At 38.5% G+C, this 22121-nt stretch overlaps 1 protein-coding gene across 4 annotated transcripts in view; it reads left to right on the top strand.

The window, feature by feature from the left end:
- Positions 1-20836, top strand: part of METTL4 (methyltransferase like 4) — a 137392-nt gene extending 116556 nt beyond the window's left edge. The window contains exons 11-14 of one of the 4 annotated variants that reach the window (XM_030925907.1): positions 16519-16551; positions 17858-17901; positions 18952-19014; positions 20703-20836. In XM_030925907.1, coding sequence (XP_030781767.1) covers positions 16519-16551; positions 17858-17901; positions 18952-19014; positions 20703-20714 — 152 coding nt within the window. In that variant the 3' untranslated portion in view covers positions 20715-20836. Of the gene's footprint in view, positions 1-298; positions 793-16518; positions 16552-17857; positions 17902-18951; positions 19026-20702 lie in introns of those variants that run through there. The other 3 variants (XM_030925909.1, XM_030925910.1, XM_030925908.1) reach the window with 3 other exon arrangements.
- The last annotated feature ends 1285 nt before the right edge of the window (positions 20837-22121 follow it).

Below are 22121 nucleotides of genomic sequence, written 5' to 3'. Positions count from 1 at the left end.
AGAAAGAAGAGTGGGAAGAATTTTTTCTTATGGCTTGGGTGCCAGCTAAGCTGCAGTAGAGTAAGCACAAAGTAGATTCCTAAGATTTCCAACTCCACATCCTGGCTTCTAGGATGGTATTTTTGGACTTTCCCTGGACCAGGGGAGAGCCTGCCACCCTGAAGGGAAGGACACAAGCCTGGCTGTATTTGCCACCTGCTGATTGTAGAGCCCTTAGACCTGAAGTGAATATTATTGGTAGCTAGGCAATGGTCACTATGGGCCTTGAGCTGTGCTGGCTTTGAATCTGATTCTGCAGTTCCTCTGATGGTGGCCACAAAGGTGCTTGTGTCATATCTACCCCAGCTCCGGGAAGCTCAGCATATACAGAAAGACCTCATTTGTTTGGAAAAGAGTAAGGGAAGAGAACAAGAGACTGCTTTGTAATCTAGGGGATTCTCTCAAATTTTACCCAAGATCACCAAGGCGCTAACTCTATGATGCTGCAAGAATCACAGCATTACTGGGCTTGGGGTGACCCCTAATGAAGATATGGTTGCAGTGACCAAAGACTTAGATCACAACACTCAACTTTGAGTACTTTGAAAGCCTTCCCAAAAAGGATGGGTGCAAATAAGCCCAGACCAGAAGACTACAATAAATACTTAACTTTTCAATACCTAGAAATGGATGAATATCTATAAACATCAAGATCATTCAGGAAAACATGACTTCACCAAATGAACTAAATAAGACACCAGTGACCAATCTCAGAGTGACAAATTATACCACAGAGTGACTGTAACCCAAACAGCATGGTACTGGCATAAAAACAGACACATAGAACAGAGGAACAGAATAGAGAATCCATACATCTACAGTGAACTCATTTTTGACAAAGGTGCCAAGAACATACATTGGGCAAAGGACAATTTCTTCAATAAATGGCACTAGGAAAACTGGATATTCATATGCAGAAGAATGAAACTAGACCCCTATCTCTTGCCATATACAAAAATCAAATCAAAATGGATTAAAGACTTAAACCGAAGACCTCAAACTATGTAACTATAAAAAGAAAACATTGGGGAAAATCTCCAAGATATTGGTCTGGGCAAAAATTTCTTGAGTAATACCCCACAAGCACAGGCAACCAAAGCAGAAATGGTCAAATGAGATTATATCAAGTTCAGGAGCTTCTGCAAACAATCAACAAAGTGAAGAGACAACCCACAGAATGGATGAAATATTTGCAAACTACCCATCTGACAATTGGTTAATAACCAGAATATATAAGGAGCCTAAACAACTCTATGGAAAAAAATCTAATAATCTGATTTTAAAAATTGGCAAAATATTTGAATAAACATTTCTCAAAAGAAGACATGCAAATAGAAAACAGGTATATGAAAAAGTGCTCAACATCATTGATCATCAGAGAAATGCAAATCAAAGCTACAATGAGATGTCATTTTACTCAAGTTAAGATGGCTTTTTTTTCCCAAAAGACAGGCAATAACAACTGCTGGTGAGAATGTGGAGAAAAGGGAACCCCTGTACACTGTTGGTGGGAATGTAAATTAGTATAACTACTATGGAGAATATAGTATGGAGGCTCCTCAAAAAAAAAGCTAAAAACAGAACTACCATATGATCTAGCAATCCCACTGCTAGATATATACTCGAAAGAAAGGAAATCAATATATTGAAGAGATATCTGCACTCCTTTGTTTATTGCTGCAGTATTTACAATAGCTAAGATTTGGAAGCAATCCAAGTATCCATCAAATGGTGAATGGATAAAGAAAATATGGTGGATATACACAGTGGAGTATTACTCAGCCATAAAAATAGAAGGAGATCCTGTCATTTGCAACAACATGGATGGAACTGCAGGCCATTATATTAAGTGAAATAATCTAGGCACCAGAAGACAAACTTCACATGTTCTTGCTCATTTGTGCGAGCTAAAAATTAAAACAATTGAATCCATGGAGATAGAGAATAGGATGATGGTTACCGCAGGCTGGGAAGGGTAGAGGGGGTTGTGAGGGAAGTAAGGATGGTTAATGGGTACAAAAATATTGTTAGATAGAATGATTAAGATCAAGTTCTTGGTAACACAATGGGGTGATTACAGTCAACAATAATTTATTATACATTTAAAAATAACTAAAAGTATAATTGGAATATTTGTAACACAAATAAATGATAAATGCTTGAGGTGTATTTATAAATACATTTTCCCTGATGTGATTATTACATATTATATGCCTGTATCAAGATATCTCATGTATTCCATAAATATATATACCTACTATATACCTATTTAAAAAAAAAGAGTATATTAGTTGCTTTTAGACAGAACAGTAGAAAAATAAGTGATTAGTTAACATCCAATTACTTTATGCTACCATTTTTGTCTAAGGATTAAAGTAGAGGGAACTCTATTATCATTCTTATTGAAGAGTTAAACTGGCCTATTTGAGAAATTGGCTGTTGTTGTTCTCTCCTGATTTCCAGGAAGGATCACCCATGCTAAAGTTCCACATCACCAAACCTAAACTAAGTTGTTGCACATCACCAAACCTAAACTGAGGTTAAATCTTAGTTTTAAGATTTAACATCAAATCTTAGTTTAAGCAAAATGGCATCGGCATTTTGATTTTTCGTCTGGTCTGTTCAGGCCTATTGCAGAAGCTTAGTCCAAAACAATGGCCTTGTATTATTTTTATTAAACAATACTGTGGGAGGTAAAGAAGGTATAATATATGGCTTCTACCCACTAATGCTACAATCAGGATTTATAACCAGCTCTACCTGAGTCTGATATGGTTTGGATCTGCATCACTGCCCAAATCTCATGTTCAATTGAAATCCTCAGTGTTGGAGGTGGAGTTTGGTGGGAGGTGATTGGAGCATGGGAGCAGTTTCTCACTTCGGTGCTGTTCTCATGATAGAGTTCTCATGAGATCTGGTTGTTTAAAAGTGTGTGGTACCTTTTCCCTCTTTCTGTCTTCCTCCTGCTCTGGCCACTTAAGACGTGTTTGCTTCCCCCTTTGCCTTCTGCCATGATTGTGAGTTTCCTGAGGCCTCCCCAAAAGCCAAGCAGATGCTACCATTCTTCCTGCACAGTCTGGGGAACCATGAGCCAATTAAACCACTTTTTAAAAAATAAATAAATAAATTACTTAGTCTCAGGCATTTCTTCCTGTCTTTTTTTTTCACTAATCATGTGTTTGTTTGTTTTGAAATCACTGAAATCATCTTGGTTTTAATTCTTGTCAGAAACCTCTCAAGTTTTTCATTAGAGGACAAAGCATGGCCATAGACTCCGAATGGGGCCTTACCAACCTCATACATTTTTCTGTCAGTTATTTACTGTAATTAGTCTGTTCTCATGCTGCTAATAAAGACATACCTGAGACTGGGTAATTTGTAAAGGTAAGAGGTTTAATGAACTCACAGTTCCACATGGCTGGGGAAGCCTCATAATTATGGCGGAAGGTGAAGGGGGAGCAAAGTCACATCTTACATGGTGGCAGGCAAGAGAGAGTGTGTGCAGGGGAACTGCCCTATATAAAACCATCAGTTCTCATGAGACTTACTATCACGAGAACAGCATGGGAAAAACCCAACCCCATGATTCAATTACCTCCCATTGGGTCCCTTCTATGACACATGAGGGTTATAGGAGCTACAATTCAAGATGAGATTTGGATGGGGACACAGCCAAACCATATCAGTGACCTCATGAATTTTTCTGTCAGTTTTTGGCTTGTGAGGGACAAAGAGCTAAATTCATAAGCAGCTTCCCTTTCCACAGCTGGGTGAACTCAAACTTCTTATCTGTAGGCCTTTCACTATATTGTCAGTACAGAAATTGAAGTTAATCACTTGGGCTGTCACTGAGCTAGAAAGTCTGTAAATCCAAGTAAAGGGTTATCACAGAATTATGATGTAGGAAGATTAAGGTAATTTTTCTTCTTTACTGAAAGGTCATCAGTATTTTATTTACAAGAGCAGCAGTTAAGAAAAAGCAGTGAATAAGACAGAAAGTTCCTGAAATAAGTTTTCTTGCTATCTGAAACACTTTATTCTTTGTGATCAAAATCATTTAAGGGTTTAGTTTTGAGGACACTAGACTGTAGGTTTTATGAAGACCAGGAGAACATCTGCTTTGCTCCCAAGATTTCCAGGGCATGGCACAGAGTAGGTGCACAATCAATACCGCTGGATCAATGAATGATGAAAGAAATAACTGCATCTTTCCAAGAGTAAAGCATTGTATAATTGTTTTTCATTGAGGTAGGCAGTCTCTAGACTGGCCCTAATGATCTTGGCCTCCATGTTTTCATATCCTTTTGTAATCCCTCTTTGAGTATGGGGTGGATCTAGTGACTTGCTTCTAGTGAATAGAGTACAGCAAATATGATGGAATGTCTCTTCTGACATTAGGTTACAAAAAAGATTGTGACTTCTGTCTCAGGCCTTTTTTTTTTTTTTTTTTTGAGACGGAGTCTCGCTTTGCCGCCCAGGCTGGAGTGCAGTGGCGCGATTTTGGCTCACTGCAAGCTCCGCCTCCCGGGTTCACGCCATTCTCCTGCCTCAGCCTCCCGAGTAACTGGGACTACAGGCGCCCGCCACCGCGTCCGGCTAATTTTTTTGTATTTTTCGTAGAGACGGGGTTTCACCGTGTTAGCCAGGATGGTCTCGATCTCCTGACCTCATGATCCGCCCGCCTCAGCCTCCCAAAGTGCTGGAATCAGGCATTTCTTTATAGGAATGCAGGAACAGACTAATCCAGAGTCCAAGTTCTGTATATTATATACACTGTATCAATGGCTAGGTATTTTTCTTACATTACATTTGTACCACTGGAAGTACATATGTAGAGCTCATTTTAAACCCAAGACTGTCAATTTTTCCATATCTTGTGCTACCTCCTTCTAGACTGGGATTTCAACCTGGCCTTGGCAGACAGAATTTTCATGAAGTGGGTATGAGATAGTATACAGGTATAAAAACCACCCAGTTCTTGAGGTGTAGTTAGAAAGATGCCCATCCTGACTCTAAGCAAGGAGACCCTCAGAGTACTTTGTTCATTTTAGGTACTTAATATACTTTAGTTGTGTGAGTGAATGATATCTGAATGATAACCCTGATCCAGATTTTTAAATGCGCTCTTAAGAAACTTTGGCATGCACCAAAACCATTTATCTTCAAAGAAAATACACTGTATTACCCATGTTCCTTTGATGAATGTTTGGGATCACTAATTTTAAAACTACTGGAAGTGAAAGAGAAAATCTCAGCTCAAGCCCACATTAGAGAGCTCAGTGCAGGTGGGAATAGGTGCCTTTATCCCGTCTGCTTCTTGAGGACGTGGGAGTCATAGGCCAAAAGTGAGCATCTTCATATCATTGCTACTTCATCATTTACAGGGTTCACTGTTTCTCACCAGATGGGCTTTTATGAGCCAGAGTGGAGCCATTTCTCTTTTTAGATGGCTTACTTACATCCTTTTTAATTGCAATTCAACTCTGGAAGTACCAGGAAAATGAACTGCTTGCCATAATCATTAGTTTGAAAAGTTTAAATATCACTTGTTTTGTGCGTGTTATATTTCAAGATTTTTATAAAAGTTCATCTAAAAGGTGAAGAAAAGAGACAGCAGTCTTTTCCAAGAAACATCAGGTTTTCCGTCATTAATTAGTTAATACAGTCCTTGTAAAGCACTTAGAAGATGAAAAACACCACATAATTAAGTGTCCCTTTCTTATCAGCACCAATAGAGTTTAATCACATTATAAGGTCATAGGCTATTTTGCTACACTGAGAAAGAGAATATTTTTTCTGGTATTGCAGGTATTCTTTAGAAGAAATATGGAAAGAAATTATTTTCCTTGAGTTTCTTTCAATGTTTCCTGCCCTTAAGCAAGATGAGATTTTTGTATTTTGTAGGCCTTATAGTCTATAGTCATAGGTTCATAGTGCCTGGGAGACTGTTGGGAGTTTGGCCTGATGATAAAATGTAAATATTCCTCCTCTCTAATCCTGACTCTCATCCTCTTCTGATGCCTCTGCTTCTTGTCTATGGAATAGCTGTCCCCTGGTATCTACTGACCCCTAAAAACAAAACATGATTTGAAACAAATTTTCCACTCAGACTGTTGCCCTAAATATTACTCTGATTTAAGCACTACCATCCTTTAGACTCCTAGGTTTGTAAATCTGTAATGATCATTTCTCAGTTCTCTTTAATCTGAATTGTGTAGCCAGTTTGTAAGTCCCAGACTTACTGGATTTGTCTCCTCTTTACTGAGACCCCAAATACAGTTTTGACTTAGAGCTTATGGCCAGTTGCGGCTTTTCCACTTCCCTTTGTTTATATAAGCGTGTTCTTAACATTTTGAGAGGGTTCTTGAACAACTCAGATAAAAGTTTTTTTTTTCCCTTTGGACAAAAAATTACATTTAAACTATGAGCAACTGCCTTGTGCACTGCAAATAGCATTTGTTAACATCATGTTTTGGTGTTAGTATCTTTGCTGGATATGGTGGCTCACGCCTGTAATTCTAGTACTTTGGGAGGCCTAGATGGGAGGATTGCTTGAGGCCAGGAGTTTGAGACCAGCTTGGGCAACATAGTGAGACCCCGTTTCTACAAAAACAAAAACAAATATTAGTCAGGCATGGTGGTGTACACCTGTGGTTCCAGCTACTCAGGAAGCTGAGGTGTGAGGATTGCTTGTGTCCAGGAGGTCAAAGTTGTGGTGAGCTGTGATTGCACCACTGCACTCTAGCCTGGGTGACAAAATGACGGAATGAGACCGCATCTCAAAAAAAAATTGATCTATATATTTATATTAATATATATATAGACATATAGATATATACATTAGATATCGAAACATATCTATATGGATATCTAGATATATACATTAGATATCTAAACATATATCCGTATAGATATATATCGATACAGATATATATACCTGTATATATATCCCATAAATGGGAGCTGTGTCTGAGAAGTTCCTAAGGGTTTGTGAAGGAAGATAACTAAGTAGATATTTTTTTTCATTAGTGACTTGTTTATTTTGCAACTAATCAAGGTTGGCATATTTTTAATACTTTTATATTGAAAACATAATTTAAAAAAATTCATAAAATTGTGAGCAGTTATTTATAAAACCAATACTTAACAACCTGGGGGGGAAGGGAAATGAACTCATACTCACATAGAGTGACTTACAATTCCAGCCTTAATGCCCGCTGCCTTAAGGGTATGGTGATATTTCTATTTACACTATTTTTTATTTGTAGTAGTTTTGACTTTTGTGAGATTTTTAGCCCTGGGATTCAAACAACTAGACTTTAGCCGAAGACACATCCAGTTAATGAAATTAACTATTTTTTTTCACTCAACTATTCCTTTTTTTTCTAAAAGACAAAACCAGAAATAGAAGTTTTTATTAAAAATAGTATATCATATGGTACATTAAGTAACTGTGTATGACATTAGTATATATTCAGAGCAAGACTTAAAGGAACAAGAAATTAAGTATATTTTGGTATTTGGTGTTTTGTTCTTTTCTTCCCTTTTCAAAAAATAATTATTTTCTCTCGTGATTAGTTCAGTATCAAAAGGAACTTGTTTGAAAATTTTCCTTTGTGGTTCAAATTTTCTTACTGTGCTAAAAGCATAAAGCATAAAATTTACCATTTTAACCATTTCAAGCATACAGTTCTATGGCATTAAGTACATTCACATCATTGTGCAAACATTGCTACCATCCATCTCCAGAACTTTTTCATCGTCCCCAGCTGAAACTCTATACCATTAAATTTTAACTCCCCATCCTCCTTTTCCCCCAGACTCTGGCAACCACCACTTTCTATCTCTATGAATTTGATGACTCTAGAAACTTAGTGGAATCATACAGTATTTGTGGTTTGTTTGTTTTTTTTTTTTTTTTTTTTTTTGAGACTGAGTCTCGCTCTGCCGCCCAGGCTGGAGTGCAGTGGCCGGATCTCAGCTCACTGCAAGCTCCGCCTCCCGGGTTCACGCCATTCTCCTGCCTCAGCCTCCCGAGTAGCTGGGACTACAGGCGCCGCCACCTCGCCCGGCTAGTTTTTTTGTATGTTTTAGTAGAGACGGGGTTTCACCGTGTTAGCCAGGATGGTCTCGATCTTCTGACCTCGTGATCCGCCCGTCTCGGCCTCCCAAAGTGCTGGGATTACAGGCTTGAGCCACCGCGCCCGGCCGTGGTTTTTTTTTTGAGTCTGGTTTATTTCACTTAGCATAATGTCTTTGATTCATCCATATTATATCATGTATCAAAATATTCTTCCTTTTTAAGACTGAATAATATTCCATTGTATGTATATACACACATTAAAAATCCCTATATCTATCAATGCGCACTCGGGTTGCTTCTACCTTTTGGTTATTGTAAATAATGCTGCTATGAACATGAGTGTACAAACATCTGTTTGAGACTCTGCTTTCAATTCTTTTGTAAATATACCCGCAAATAGAATTGCTGGATCATATGGTAATTCTGCATTTAAATTTTTGAAGGATTGCCATACTATTTTTCAGAGAGGCTGCACCGTTTTACATTCCCACCAGCAATGAACAAGGATCCCAAGTTCTCCATCTCTGACAACACTTTCTGTTTTTATTTTCTTTTTTAGTGATAGCCATCCTATAGTGTAAAGTGGTTTCTCATTGTGGTTTTGACTTGCATTTCCTTAATGCCTCCCGATATTTGTTTTTTATTGTTTATTTTTATTTGTTTGAGATTTTATAATTTTATTTGAAATGAATGTTTTCTTTCCTCCCTTTCCACCCATGAACTAGGAGTGACATGGGTGGACTGGTGAGTAAACAGGTAACTACAATACAATTAATGTCTCATTGACAGAGACATTAATGTGTGTAGGAAACTGCAAATAAGAGCCCCCACCCAAGAAAGGAGGAGTTGAGGAAAGCTTGTGCAAAGCAGGACGTATCTATACATAATCAATTAAGAAAGCTGGGAGCTACCCATTTATGACTACTCAAAATGGGTTGAGAAAACAAGGCCTATTTAGATTACTTTCTCTTCTAGTATTTCAGCATTCTACTTTTAATTGAATCTGCCTCATGCTTTCATTTTTTTTTCCTTCAAACAGTAATAACTTTTTTGTTTTGTAAACATATATTGTTTCTTTCATAAACACTCAAGCTATTTTGAAAATTATAAGAAAGTAAAAAAAGTTATGATACATTCTACCATCTAAAGAGTATTAACATTACAGAAAATTATAAGAAATTAAAAAAAGTTATGATGCATTCTACCATTTAGAGTATTACAATAAAGAATATTGACATTGACTATATATACCTAACAGTGTAAGCACTTAAAGACACAATATGATCATCCCGAACTTGCAGAATAAATCAAAAGTGTAAAATTTTTATTTAAATTCAATAGAACTATAAATTGGGTGTGAAACTGAAGGAATTTCTAGAAAACAAATAAGCCTTTTTTAAAATAAGAAATTTCATCCCTGAAGGATTTATCTAGGATTAAGAAAAATTTTAATTGTACAAAACATCAAGTGCAGAGTAAATACACTTTTTACAAAAGACATTTTTATTTATTTATTTGTTGAGACGGAGTCTCGCTCTGTTGCCCAGGCTGGAGTGCAGTGGCATGATCTTGGCTCATTGAAACCTCTGCCACCCAGGTTCAAGCAATTCTCCTGCCTCGGCCTCCCGTGTAGTTGGGATTACAGGCACACACCACCATGCCTGGCTAATTTTTGTATTTTTAGTAGAGACGGGGTTTCACCATGTTGACCAGACTGGTCTCCAACTCCTGACCTCATGTGATCCACCCACCTCGGCCTCCCAAAGTGCTAGGATTACAGGAGTGAGCCACCATGCCCGGCCCTTTTTACAAAAGACATTTTTAATTTCTGGTTTTCTGTACTGATTCTGTATTGTGAAAGATAAAGATATTAGCCCTTGTTTTACCACCATTCTTCCTCATCACCTTTCAGATTTGTTAATAGCAATATTATTTTCATGTTGTCAGGCTTGTAACAGGTAAATTCTGTTCTGCTGTCATCAGATGGTTATTTTAGCCTTAGGTGCTGTTATTTTATCATAGCTTCTCCATTTTGCAGTTCTTAGTTTTGATTCACCTTGTCTTTGTTGGAAGAGTGTATTCATGTGCTTCCATTTAGGTAATTTTTATTTATTTATTTTTTTGAGACAGAGTCTCACACTGTCATCTAGGCTGGAGTTCAGTGGCATGATCTCTGCTCACTGCAACCTCTGCCTCCCAGGTTCAAGCAATTCTCCTGCCTCAGCCTCCCGAATAGCTGGGATTACAGGCACCCACCACCATGCCAGTCTAATTTTTTTTTGTATTTTTTTTCTAGTAGAGACGGAGTTTCAGTATGTTGGCCAGGCTGGTCTTGAGCTCCTGACCTCGTGATCCATCTCCCTCGGCCCCCCAAAATGCTGGGATTACAGGCGTGAGCCACCGCGCCCGGCCTAGATATTGTTTTATTTGCTTTTCTATTTATTTCCTTGAGGTTATTAAACATACTTTCAGTCTCCTGTAGTCTTATCTTTCTGTTGTATCTCTTTTGAACAAAACCAAGAATGTTTCACAAATTTGTCATCTTTTCACAAGTCCCAGGCTTATACAACCTATAGAATGTGTGCCACAGCCTGACTATATAATATTACTATCATTTAACTAATCAGCAATAGTCATGTTTTGGATAAAGCTGTTGTAAAACTATGCAGCAAAATTTTGCAATTTTCCCTTTGATTATTTCCACATTTTAAAAGTTTTTATTGTACTTCATTGTAAGCACAGATCACAGACCCACACTTAAATCTCATGACTTTTATCTTGTCTTAGAATATTGTTGAAACATTACTCAACTCCTGCTTGAACTCTTCCTCTCACAGGGAACTTGCTATTTTGGTTCTTTTCATTGTTGAAAACTTTTCTTACATTGAATAGAAGCCTCTGTCATTGTCATTCTTGCTCGTTAGTTGGCAGAATGAAACTGTGCCTATTTCCTCTTCCTTGAGAATCTTTCAACAATTGGAAAAGTTGTGTCTACCTTAATGCTTCTCCATTCACATTTTCATTCTTTGCCATTTCTATTTTCAGGAAAGGTTTTGAAGGACTTCTTTAACTTGTAATGTTCTTCTTTTAAAAAATAATCTAATATCTTTTATAATGACTTATGCTTTGAGAATGCTGTGGAAATATATTTGAGTGTGGATTGCTGTGTGGATAAAATTGTAGTGTAGAAAGTCATTGGAATTAATAAGAGTATATGTGATATCTATATAGTACAGATTCATATCTACTAAAGGAATGACATAAATGGTTATTAGCAAGGTTGAGGGCTCACATTGTGTGCTGCAGGGGAGAAAAATTTCCTCTCTCTTCTTAGTTTCTCCAGCTGGGTCTGTAAAATAAACTGACAACAGACAGCTGAATAGAAGAAAAGGCCATATGCCTTTATTTGATGTTAAAATTTTCACATGGTAGAGTGAGGAGGAGAGACTTTCTAGAAAGAAGAGAAACCCCAAAAGCAATGGCTAGGCTTGGAGGCCTTAATACCATATAGACAAATGAAGATAAATTTACAGAGAAGTGACAAGACAAAGAAAAGGGACCTTGAACTCCTAGGGGTGGCAAGTTGTAGCAAGGTCAATATTTGGAAATCTAATAGTAGAGAAGAGCTAGTTCATGAGGTTTGTTGTATAGACTCTTTCTTGGTGCCATCTTGTCTCTGATGATAGGGTTGTTATTCCCTTCCTAGTGTTGGGGCTCAAAAAACAATACCCCAAAATGAAGACCTCAGAAGTAAAAGTTTTTCTTTGCTTTCTCCTGCCCTCCTGTCTCTCAGTCCCATCCTCCTGACAGGCCTTGCCTGGTTTCCCCACTCAGTCCATTAGCATCAGGTCATACCCTTTTTATCCAATAATATTTCTACACAGCTGTCCATAGTTTTTTGAACCTAAGCATAAAAATGGACAATTTCCACTGTATATTTATGTCTTTATTATGAAGGTACTCATGTATACATGCTAAATAATGTGTATGCTGGCTGGGCATGGTGGCTTGTGCCTTTAATCCCAGTGCTTTGGGAGGTCAAGTTGGGAGAATCACTTGAGATCAGGAGTTCAAGATCAGCCTGGGCAGCATAGTGAGACCCTGTCTATACAAAAAATTTAAAAAAATTAGCCAGTTGTGGTGGTATGCACCTGTAGTCCCAGGTACTTGGGAGGCTGAGGTGGGAGTATCACTGGAGTCCAGGAAGTCAAGGCTACAATGAGCTATGATAACCACTGCACTCCAGCCTGGGTGATAGAGCAAGCCACTGTCTCATTAAAAAGAAAATGTAGATTCAATAGCAGAGACATGGAATCAACCTTAATGCCTATCAATGACAGACTGGATAAAGAAAATGTGGTACATATACACCATAGCATGCTTTACAGCCATAAAAAGGAACCAGATCATGTCCTTTGCAGGTACATATTTACCTAGGTAACAAACCTACACATCCTGTACATGTGCCCAAAAGTTGAAAATAAAAATTAAAAAAAAAATTTACTAACAACAAAAATAAACAAAAACCCCCAAACAACAACAAAAGTAACAACAACAAAATGTGTATGCTTTTTCTCCAGTTAGTATTTCTTTTATGAATTGATTTTTTACTGAACCTTTAGAAGGCTGTGTCCTTGGCCCCTACACTGGTATGGGACATTGTGGTGGAGGGGACATAATCAGAAGGAATTGATAACCTGTTTTTAGGCAGAGAGGAGGACAGCAGACAGCTTATTTTGTGTCTGCTTTTTCTCATGTAAACCAAAAATAAAAATCTAAGCTCCCTAACCAACTGAATGATCCCTTCCTCTTGGCCAAGAAGATTCCAAAGTAAACCTAAAAACTAGTTCAGGCCATGATGAGAAGAAGGGTTTGGACATGCTTCATTATCCCCTCTTTCCTTTGGAATTCAGGCACAACTGAACAATGTGTCAACATTAAAACAGAGATCTTAAGACTACAAAACTGACTCTTTGTTGTAAGTAATAAGATACCAAATTCCAACCTGACTCTAGCATAGCATCACATGACAGATAGCAGGTCCTGAAAGAAATTAAAGTATTTTACCCTAGAATATACTTCTTTGACCTATTTTGAAAAGGCCTGGCAAAGCTGTCTCTTCCCTTCCTTTTGCAGGTCTTTTTCTGATCCTGAAGAGATTAACTGAGAGGCTATCACCTTTTAAGCTCTGAATATAAAACATTTGCCATCAATTGCTTCTAAGGGTGGCCACCTATGAGACTTCATCTACATAATAAGAACCTTGGTCTCCACAACCCCTGTTTTCAGCTCAGACACTCCTTTCTGTTGATCCCAAGTATTTAGATAATAGCTTAATTCTTTCAATCCAATTACCAATCAGAAAATCTTTGATTCTACCTGTGACCTGGAAGCCCCCACTGCAAGTTGTCCCATCTTTCTGGACCAAACCAGTGTATACCTCACATGTATTGATGGCTTATGTCTCCCCCTTAAACACCAAACTCTGGCTGGGCGTGGTGGCTCATGCCTGTAATCCCAGCACTTTGGGAGGCCAAGGCGGGCAAATCACGAGGTCAGGAGTTTGAGACCAGCCTGGCCAACACGGTGAAACCCCGTCTCTATTTAAAAATACAAAAAATTAGCTGGGCACAGTGGCAGGTGCCTGTAATCCCAGCTGCTTGGGAGGCTGAGGCAGGAGAATCATTTGAACCTGGGAGGCGGAGGTTGCAGTGAGCTGAGATTGTACCACTGCACTCCAGCCTGGATGACAGAGTGAGACTGTATCTCAAAAAGCAAACAAACAAATGAACACCAAGCTGTAACCCAATCACCTTGGGCACATGCTCTCCTGACCTCTTGAGACTTAGTCTTGGGCTTTAGTCACTCATATTGGGTTCATAATAAACCTCTTTAAATCTTTTACAGTTTGACTCTCTTTGTTGACACTCAATTTTCTTCAGCTCAAAATAATTCTTATCAGTGGCATATTTTGGGGTGGCATAGTCTGACATACAGTACCCCAAACAAAAACTGTCTGTGATAGTCTGTAAAATCCAACTATTTAGGCAGGAGGCCCAGAGTACCAAGACAAATGGTGAATGTAGGCCCCCTACACACCTTCACACCACATAAGGGGAAGATAGCCCAGGTACCTCATTCTGTCCAATGCAGGAGATAAAATTCTCTAAAAAGCCATTCCAGGATGGAGAAGCTTCAAAGATGGTTTTTGCCTCCAATTTCTGTGTACGTCTCTGACCTTTAACATTGCTAAGTGTGTTAAGAACAAGAAGAAAAGTCAATGCCCTTTCTTTCCCTCTCCTCATTTTCTTCTTTTGGTTTTTCAGAATAAATTGAGGTGGGAGAGAAATAAACTCCTTGGTTTCTAAGCAGGGCAAGGGAAAAACTGCCTGTGGCGAGTAAATGATAAAGAACCTTAGTTCTGTATTTGAAATGTAAATCAAATACTCTTGGTAGTCAGTCCTTTTAATCATCTAGTGATCATTATCCAAAACAGAACCAAAACGACACCATGAGCCTACAACATTCTCAAATTCTTAATCTGGACCCCTTTTTTGACTAATGAAGTTTAAATGTTTATTATCCTCTTTAGGCTGGTTTATACTCTTGGCTCATATTGGTTTTATCCTTATCAAAGTTAGCAAGTAATTTTCATAACAAATGTACTCAAAGCATACCTCCCTATGTTATATTTGTGTAATTAAAAATCCAATTTAAATGCAGAATTTTACATTTATTCTTATCTAAGTTTTATTTTTTTTTTTAAGACGTTGTTGGAAACCACTATTGGGGGTCAGAAAACAATACTCCAAAATGTGGTGCTTTGGCATGGGGAGTGCTTTCCACAAAGAGGACTGAAAGGCCTCAGAAATACGCTTCAGAGCCAAGGTCTCTTTCTGACCTTCTCCTGCTCTCCCTTTCCCTTCTGAAGCACTGGGAGGGGCTCTTTCTGAAGTTCCCTTATCTGACTGAGGGAAGTTCATCCAGAAGGAATGCAATTGTATTAAGCCCCCACCCCGGAATCTACATTTGCCAGAGACAATAGATCATCTTGCAGGAGAGGAAACTAAAAGTCTTCATACCCAGGCCATCAAACTGACAGACTTTTCATCTATTCTTTCAACGATTCTTTTAAGGGATATTACTTGAGATACTTTAGCTGCATAATAAGACAACCTTTGTTTGCAGTTCAGCTCTGTCTTAACCATCTTCCTATAATATGTCTCCACCTCCTACAGAACTGAGAGGAACTTGTCTCAAAGGGGCCTCTTTATTTCCCCTAACAATCATTTCCTCTTCCTCTAAAACTGCTTAACCCCTTACTCTACTCTACTCTATGAAGGGTGTATTTAAACTTTAACTATCTTGCCCTTCCTTGAGTATTATATTTTGTGTGGCCCCTGTGCACATGTGCATATGGATAAATTTGTATGCCTTTTCTCCTGTTAATCTGTTTATTGTCAGTTTATTTTGGCAGCCTCGATAAATGGAAACTTCAGAGGGAAAGCTTAAACTTCCCTACACCATCAGGATAATTTTGATATTGAGCCCATCAATCAACATACCAAGAAATCATTTGGCTTTTTATGAGAAGCTAATAAAAATATCTTCATCTGTCTTCATGTAGATACAAAATTATAAAATGGTGAATGAGATAGGAACAAGGTTAAAACTCCGTATGGCACAAAAGTCCTTCCTTTATTTTGGGGTATTTAGGTATATTTAGTTAGTTGACCCTCTGGGTACATCATTAAGATGTCCAGTCACAAATCCGTGCAACTCTGCTTTCATGCAACCAAAATGTCAGTGTTTCAGCTACATGAGCCAATCAGCTCACACCTTAATGGAGAAAATGTCTAAAATCAAGATGTATGATATAGACAGCATTCTCCCAGTACAATATTCCATTCTTAAATCTTAAGAGTGATTTTTCTCATTTTCTCTATTATCTTTGTTTTATTAAGCTATTTTGTCATTTAGTTTTCTATCCAAACTTCTTTATTGTCATTACTCTCTGCTCTAATATGTCTTTGAGTCATTATGAATGGACTACATCATTGCAGATGTGCTAACACATAAAAAAAGTAAGGAAATGATTACTTATTGACTATTTGGATGTGAATTAAGAACCATACTTCTTTGGCATTAAGCTTGAATCATTCTTAACAATCAAATATTAGCATTCCAAAGATATCACAGCAAAGCATTATTTTTATCTTCAAAATATTGATCAAAAGAAATGAAGAAATTGTTTGATTTAATTTTCTCCTATTGAGATATAACTTGTGGGATTTTAGCCTATGGGTGAAATAATAGAAAAGATCAGGCACAAAGGGATGGCAGGGTGCTAGACATTCTAAATGGTTTTAATAAAATCTGATGATCTGTCACATCAGGTGCTGCGAATCAATTGCAGACAGAAAAAAAAGGTGAGTGAAAGGCAAACACAGAGGTGTGTTGTTTAATAACGAAGGATGGGTTTGGCAGAGGGCAGACTGCATTTGCTGCTCCCAGGCAGGGGGAAGATGAAATAGACTTTTCTTTGTAGAAAGAGAAAATGGATCTTTTCTACCTTGATAGAAGCCTGCAGATCTGGATATGTCCTCAACTTTTGTCTGATACCTTAGCTCTGTGGTCCTGAAATGGAGCCTGCCTGGGATGTACCGGCAGAGCTCCTTTCCTCATACTTTCAGTATAATTCTGACAAAGAAATTCTGAATCACTATCTTAGGATTTTAGGGAATGTATAAGGAAGTCACACCAGTTAGGCTACAGAGCTAGAATTATTTTAGGTGACAGGAGGCCCGCTGTATAATTTTACCATTTCTGAATCAGAATTGACATTCAGATTATTTAGTCCAGCCCCTTCATTTTTGGCGCTCAATGGTATATTCACCTGGGGGGTAAGATTTTCAATTTTGAAGATACTTTGGATAACATGAAAGCTCTATGTGCCAAGGTTATAGAGTGTAGAATAATAGACAATGGAGACTCAGACAGTGGGAGGGGGTGAAGAATAAGAAATTACTTAATGGGTATAATGCATGATATTTGGGTGATGGTTACATTAAAAGCCTAGACTTTACCACTACACAATATATTCATGTAACAAAACTGCACTTGTACCCCTTAAATTTATGCAAAGGAAAAACAAAGCTGTATATGTCAAGGTAAAATGTTAAATAAACAGTATTTACAAGTTTCATTATGACAATAATAATAGTGAACATTCACTAAGTGCCATGCACTGTCCTCAACACTTGGCACAGATTAACTCATTTAGTCCTAACAATGACCAAGTGTTTAGTCCTAACACTTGGCACAGATTAACTCATTTAGTCCTAACAATGGTATAAAATTATACCCACTGGGGATGGGTATACTTTTCATTTCCCATTTTACAGAAGGAGGAAAGAGGCACAGAAAGTTAATTTGCTTAACAACTAAGAGATATGAACGAACCCTGGATTTAAACCCAATAAATTTATCTCTAGAGCTTACAGCACTTAACCATGATGCTGTCCTCTCAGGATTGTAGAGAGACAAAGCAACCACAAATTTGAAGTGTAAACCGTTAGCTGAAAGTCACTAAATTAGGTATATGTAATTAAGGATGCTATGTCAGTGGCACTTCTATATTGGTAACATAAAAATGCTGGAGTTGTCAAATGTAAATACTATCCGCAGTAGGTTTGGAGTTGTATAATTAAAAAATGTGCCTACTCTTTGTCCTAGACTACTGGCATGGAGCTTCTAACGCCATGGGAACTCTTCAAGTGGTAGAAGCATCTTTGTTATTCTTGAGCCCCTTGGGTCACCCTGAGTTTATGCAAATGAGGTGGTTCACGGTGGGCCCCTAGGTAGCTTCAGGAGGGGAACTGGTCACCAGAAAGGACAACTCTGTGATTAAAGGGTTGAGATGTGGCGTCAGCCTGAGCCCTGAGGAGAAACAGAGGGCTGGAGACGGACTTCAATCATGTGGCCAATTATTTAATGAATCATCTCTATGTAATGCAACTCCAGCAAAAATTTTGGAAACGAAGCTCAGTGGTGCTTTCTGGTTGGTTAATGCACTGATGTTCTGGGAGGGTGATGTGCACTGATTCCGTGAACACAGGGCAGAGAAGCTCTGTACTGGAGACATCCCTACACTTCATTCTAAGTGTGTCTTTATTTATTTATTTTTTATTATTTTTGTTTTTTTTGAGACGGAGTCTCGCTCTGTCGCCCAGGCTGGAGTGCAGTGGCCGGATCTCAGCTCACTGCAAGCTCCGCCTCACGGGTTTACGCCATTCTCCTGCCTCAGCCTCCCGAGTAGCTGGGACTACAGGCGCCGCCACCTCGCCCGGCTAGTTTTTTGCATTTTTTTTTAGTAGAGACGGGGTTTCACTGGGTTAGCCAGGATGGTCTCGATCTTCTGACCTCGTGATCCGCCCGTCTCGGCCTCCCAAAGTGCTGGGATTACAGGCTTGAGCCACCGCGCCCGGCCAGTGTGTCTTTATTTAAGTGTTCCCAAGTTATATCCTTTTAATAAAATTATGATCATAAATATAATGCCTTCTGAAGTTTTGTGAGCCACTCGAGTGAATTAACAGGATTGTGGGAATCACCCAGAACTGGAACCAGCTGATGTGAAGTGAAGGCAGTCTTGTTGTGGACCCTGCCCTGTAACTTTGGGGTCTCTGCTAACTCCAGGTTAGTGCCATGATTGAATTGCAATACACCAGTTAAGGTCAAAACAGAATAAGGGTGAATAAAGGTAAAAATTAACCATGACTTCCTTACACCTGGCAACAAAGCTAAGACTTTATGTCATTAAAATATTGCAGGCAAACATGTGGAGGGCTGCAGAAGATGACCTTGGTCTTGACTTCCTCCTGAAGAATGTATGTGTAAGTGCATGGTACGCATGTGTATATGAAGTTGGAATATCTTGAATTATATAAAGACAGCCCTCATTTTATTGCCCTTTGCTTTATTGTGTTTTGCAGTATTTTTTTAAAAAAATTGAAGGTTTGTGGCAACCCTGTGTTGAGCGAGTCTGTCAGTGCTCTTTTACCACTGCAGGAATTTTTTTTTTTTGAGATGGAGTTTTGCTCTTGTTGCCCAGGCTGGAGTGCAATGGCGTGATTTCAGCTCATTGCAACCTCCACCTCCTGGGTTCAAGTGATTCTCCTGCCTCAGCCTCCTAAGTAGCTGGGGTTACAGGCATGCGCCAAGTGGTCAGTGATTTTTGATGTTACTATTATAATTGTTTTGGGGTGCCATGAACTGTATCCGTATAAGATGGCAAATGTAATCAGTAAATGTGTGTGTTCTGACTGCTCCAGCAACCAGCTGTTCCCCCATGTCTTTCCCTTTCCTTAGGTCTCTCTGTTCCCCAAGACAAATGGTGTAGAAATTAAACCAAATAATACCTTACAATGATGGCCTCTCAGTGAAAGAAAGAGTCACATGTCTCTCACTTTAAATCAAAAGCCAGAGAAATAACTAAGCTTAGTGAGGAAAAAATGTTGAAAGTCAACATAGGAGGAAAGCTAGGCTTCTTGCATCAAATAGTTAGCCATGATGTGAATGCAAAGGAAAAATTCTTGAAGGAAATTAAATGTACTCCTCCAATGAACACACCAATGATAAGGAAACACAACAGCTTTATTGCTGACATGGAGAACTTTTGTGTGGTCTGGATAGATCAAACCAGCCATAACATTTCCTTAAGCCAAAGTCTAATTCAGAGCAAGGCCCTAACTGTTTTCAATTCTGTGAAAACTGAGAGAGATGAGCAAGATGCAGAAGAAAAGTTGGAAGCTAGCAGAGGTTTGTTCATAACATAAAAGTGCAAGATGAAGCAGCGAGTGCTGATGTAGAAGCTGCAGCAAGTTATCCAGATCTAAGATCCTTGATGAAGTTGGCCACAATAAACCACAGATTTTCAGTGTAAATGAAACAGATCTCTATTGAAAAAAGATGTTGACTTTTAAGTCTTATTATTTAAGAAGTACATTTTGTAAGACTGTAGCTGCCATAGAGAGTGAGTCCTCTGACAGATCTGGGCAAAGTCCATTGAAAACCTCTGGAAAGGACTCACCATTCTAAATGCTATAAAGAACAATTATGTGATTCACGAGAGGAGGTTAAAATAGCAATTCCAACCCTCATGGAAGGCTTGAGGGGTTCAGTACTTCAGTGGAGGAAGTCACCGCAGATGTGGTGGAAATAGCAAGAGAACTAGAATTAGAAGTGGAGCCTGAAGATATGACTGAATTGCTGCAATCTCATGATCAAATTTTAACAAATACAAGTTGCTTCTCATGCATGAACCAAGAAATTGGTTTCCTGAGGTGGAATCTACTCCTGGTGCAGATGCTGTGAACATTGTTGAAATGACAAAAAAGGATTTAGAATATTACATCAACTTACTTGATAAAGCAGCAGCAGGGTTGAGAGGATTGACCCCAATTTTGAAAGAAGTTCTGCTGGGGATAAAATGCTGTCAAATAGCATCACATGCTACAGAGAAATCTTTCATGAAAGCAAGAGTCAATCGATGCAATAAACTTCATTGTTGTTTTATTTTAAGGAATGTTCATAGCCACCCCAACCTTCAATAACCACCGACATGATCATCAAGACCAGATCCTCCACTAGCAAAGATTACAACTTGCTTGAGGCTCAGAAGATCATTAGTATTTTTCAGCGATAAAGTATTTTAAAATTAAGGTATGTACACTTTTTAGACCTATTGGTATTGTACACTTAGAAGATTACAGTATAGTGGAAACACAACTTTTATATGTACTGATAAACCAAAAATATGTGTGTGACTCACTTTATTGCAGTGGTCTGGAGCTAAACCTGCAAAATCCCTGAGGTATGTGTGTAAGTAATTAGAATCTCTGATTAGACAGAAAGAAACTTACCAGGAAAACAGAATCTAGAAATGTTTTATTGACTTAAAATCTTCCTTTTTCATAGTAAAGTCATAAACACTGAGGCAGGAAGGAGCTTATGATGTCACTGAACTCAGTCTCCGAATTTTACTGATGAGGACGTTGAAGTCCATAGATTCAGATCTGATAATTCATCTAAGGTTACATGAGGGTGGAACTGGATTCCAGACTGCTCCAAAGCTGGTCTGTAATCTAGCCTTGATGTTTTCTAGTCTACAGCTCCATACACTAAATGAGAGGTTGTGTATATAAACATTTACGTAGTTTTACTTTTTTTTTTTTGAGATGAAGTTTCACTCTTGTCACCCAGGCTGGAGTGCAGTGGCGTGATCTCGGCTCACCGCAACCTCTGCTTCCCGGGTTCAAGCGATTCTCCTGCCTCTGTCTCCCGAGTAGCTGGGATTACAGGCATGCGCCACCACGCCTGGCGAATTTTGTATTTTTACTAGAGACAGGGTTTCTCTGTGTTGGTCAGGCTGGTCTCGAACTCCTGAACTCAGGTGATCTGACTGCCTCGGCCTCCCAAAGTGCTGTGATTACAGGCATGAGCCACTGCGCCCGGCCTGTAGTTTTACTTTGTATGTAATTTGGCAAGTAATATCATTCTTACTGAAAATTTCAACCACCACAGAGGTATCTAGAATAAGTATCAAAGTTCCTTTTTCCCACAGTAGCCACAATTCTCTCTCAGAGAAAGCCATTTTTACAGTTGGGTATGTATTCTTCCAAACGTTTCCCCAGACTTTCACATAAAAACAAGTGGTTTGGATAGAAGCACTTTTCTATAAAAAGTTCATGAATACATATTCTTCTTCAGCTTTCCTTTCATACTTAATGGTTGTTTTTGGGCATATTTCATGTCAGTATTATAGCTCTAATCCACTCTTCCAACTACTGCCTAGATTATACATATTTAATTATGTGTAATAAATAAAAGAGAAAACAACATTCACATTATCTGATGGAGAAGAAATGAAAGAAGTTTCATTTGTATTTTGTGGATTTCCAGTGCTTTTTAAAAAAATATTATTGCTTGCTTCCTTTGTTGT

This window comes from Rhinopithecus roxellana, chromosome 21 (genome assembly GCF_007565055.1).
Source record: "Rhinopithecus roxellana isolate Shanxi Qingling chromosome 21, ASM756505v1, whole genome shotgun sequence".
NCBI lineage: Eukaryota > Metazoa > Chordata > Mammalia > Primates > Cercopithecidae > Rhinopithecus > Rhinopithecus roxellana.
This window is presented reverse-complemented; position numbering and strand designations above follow the sequence as displayed.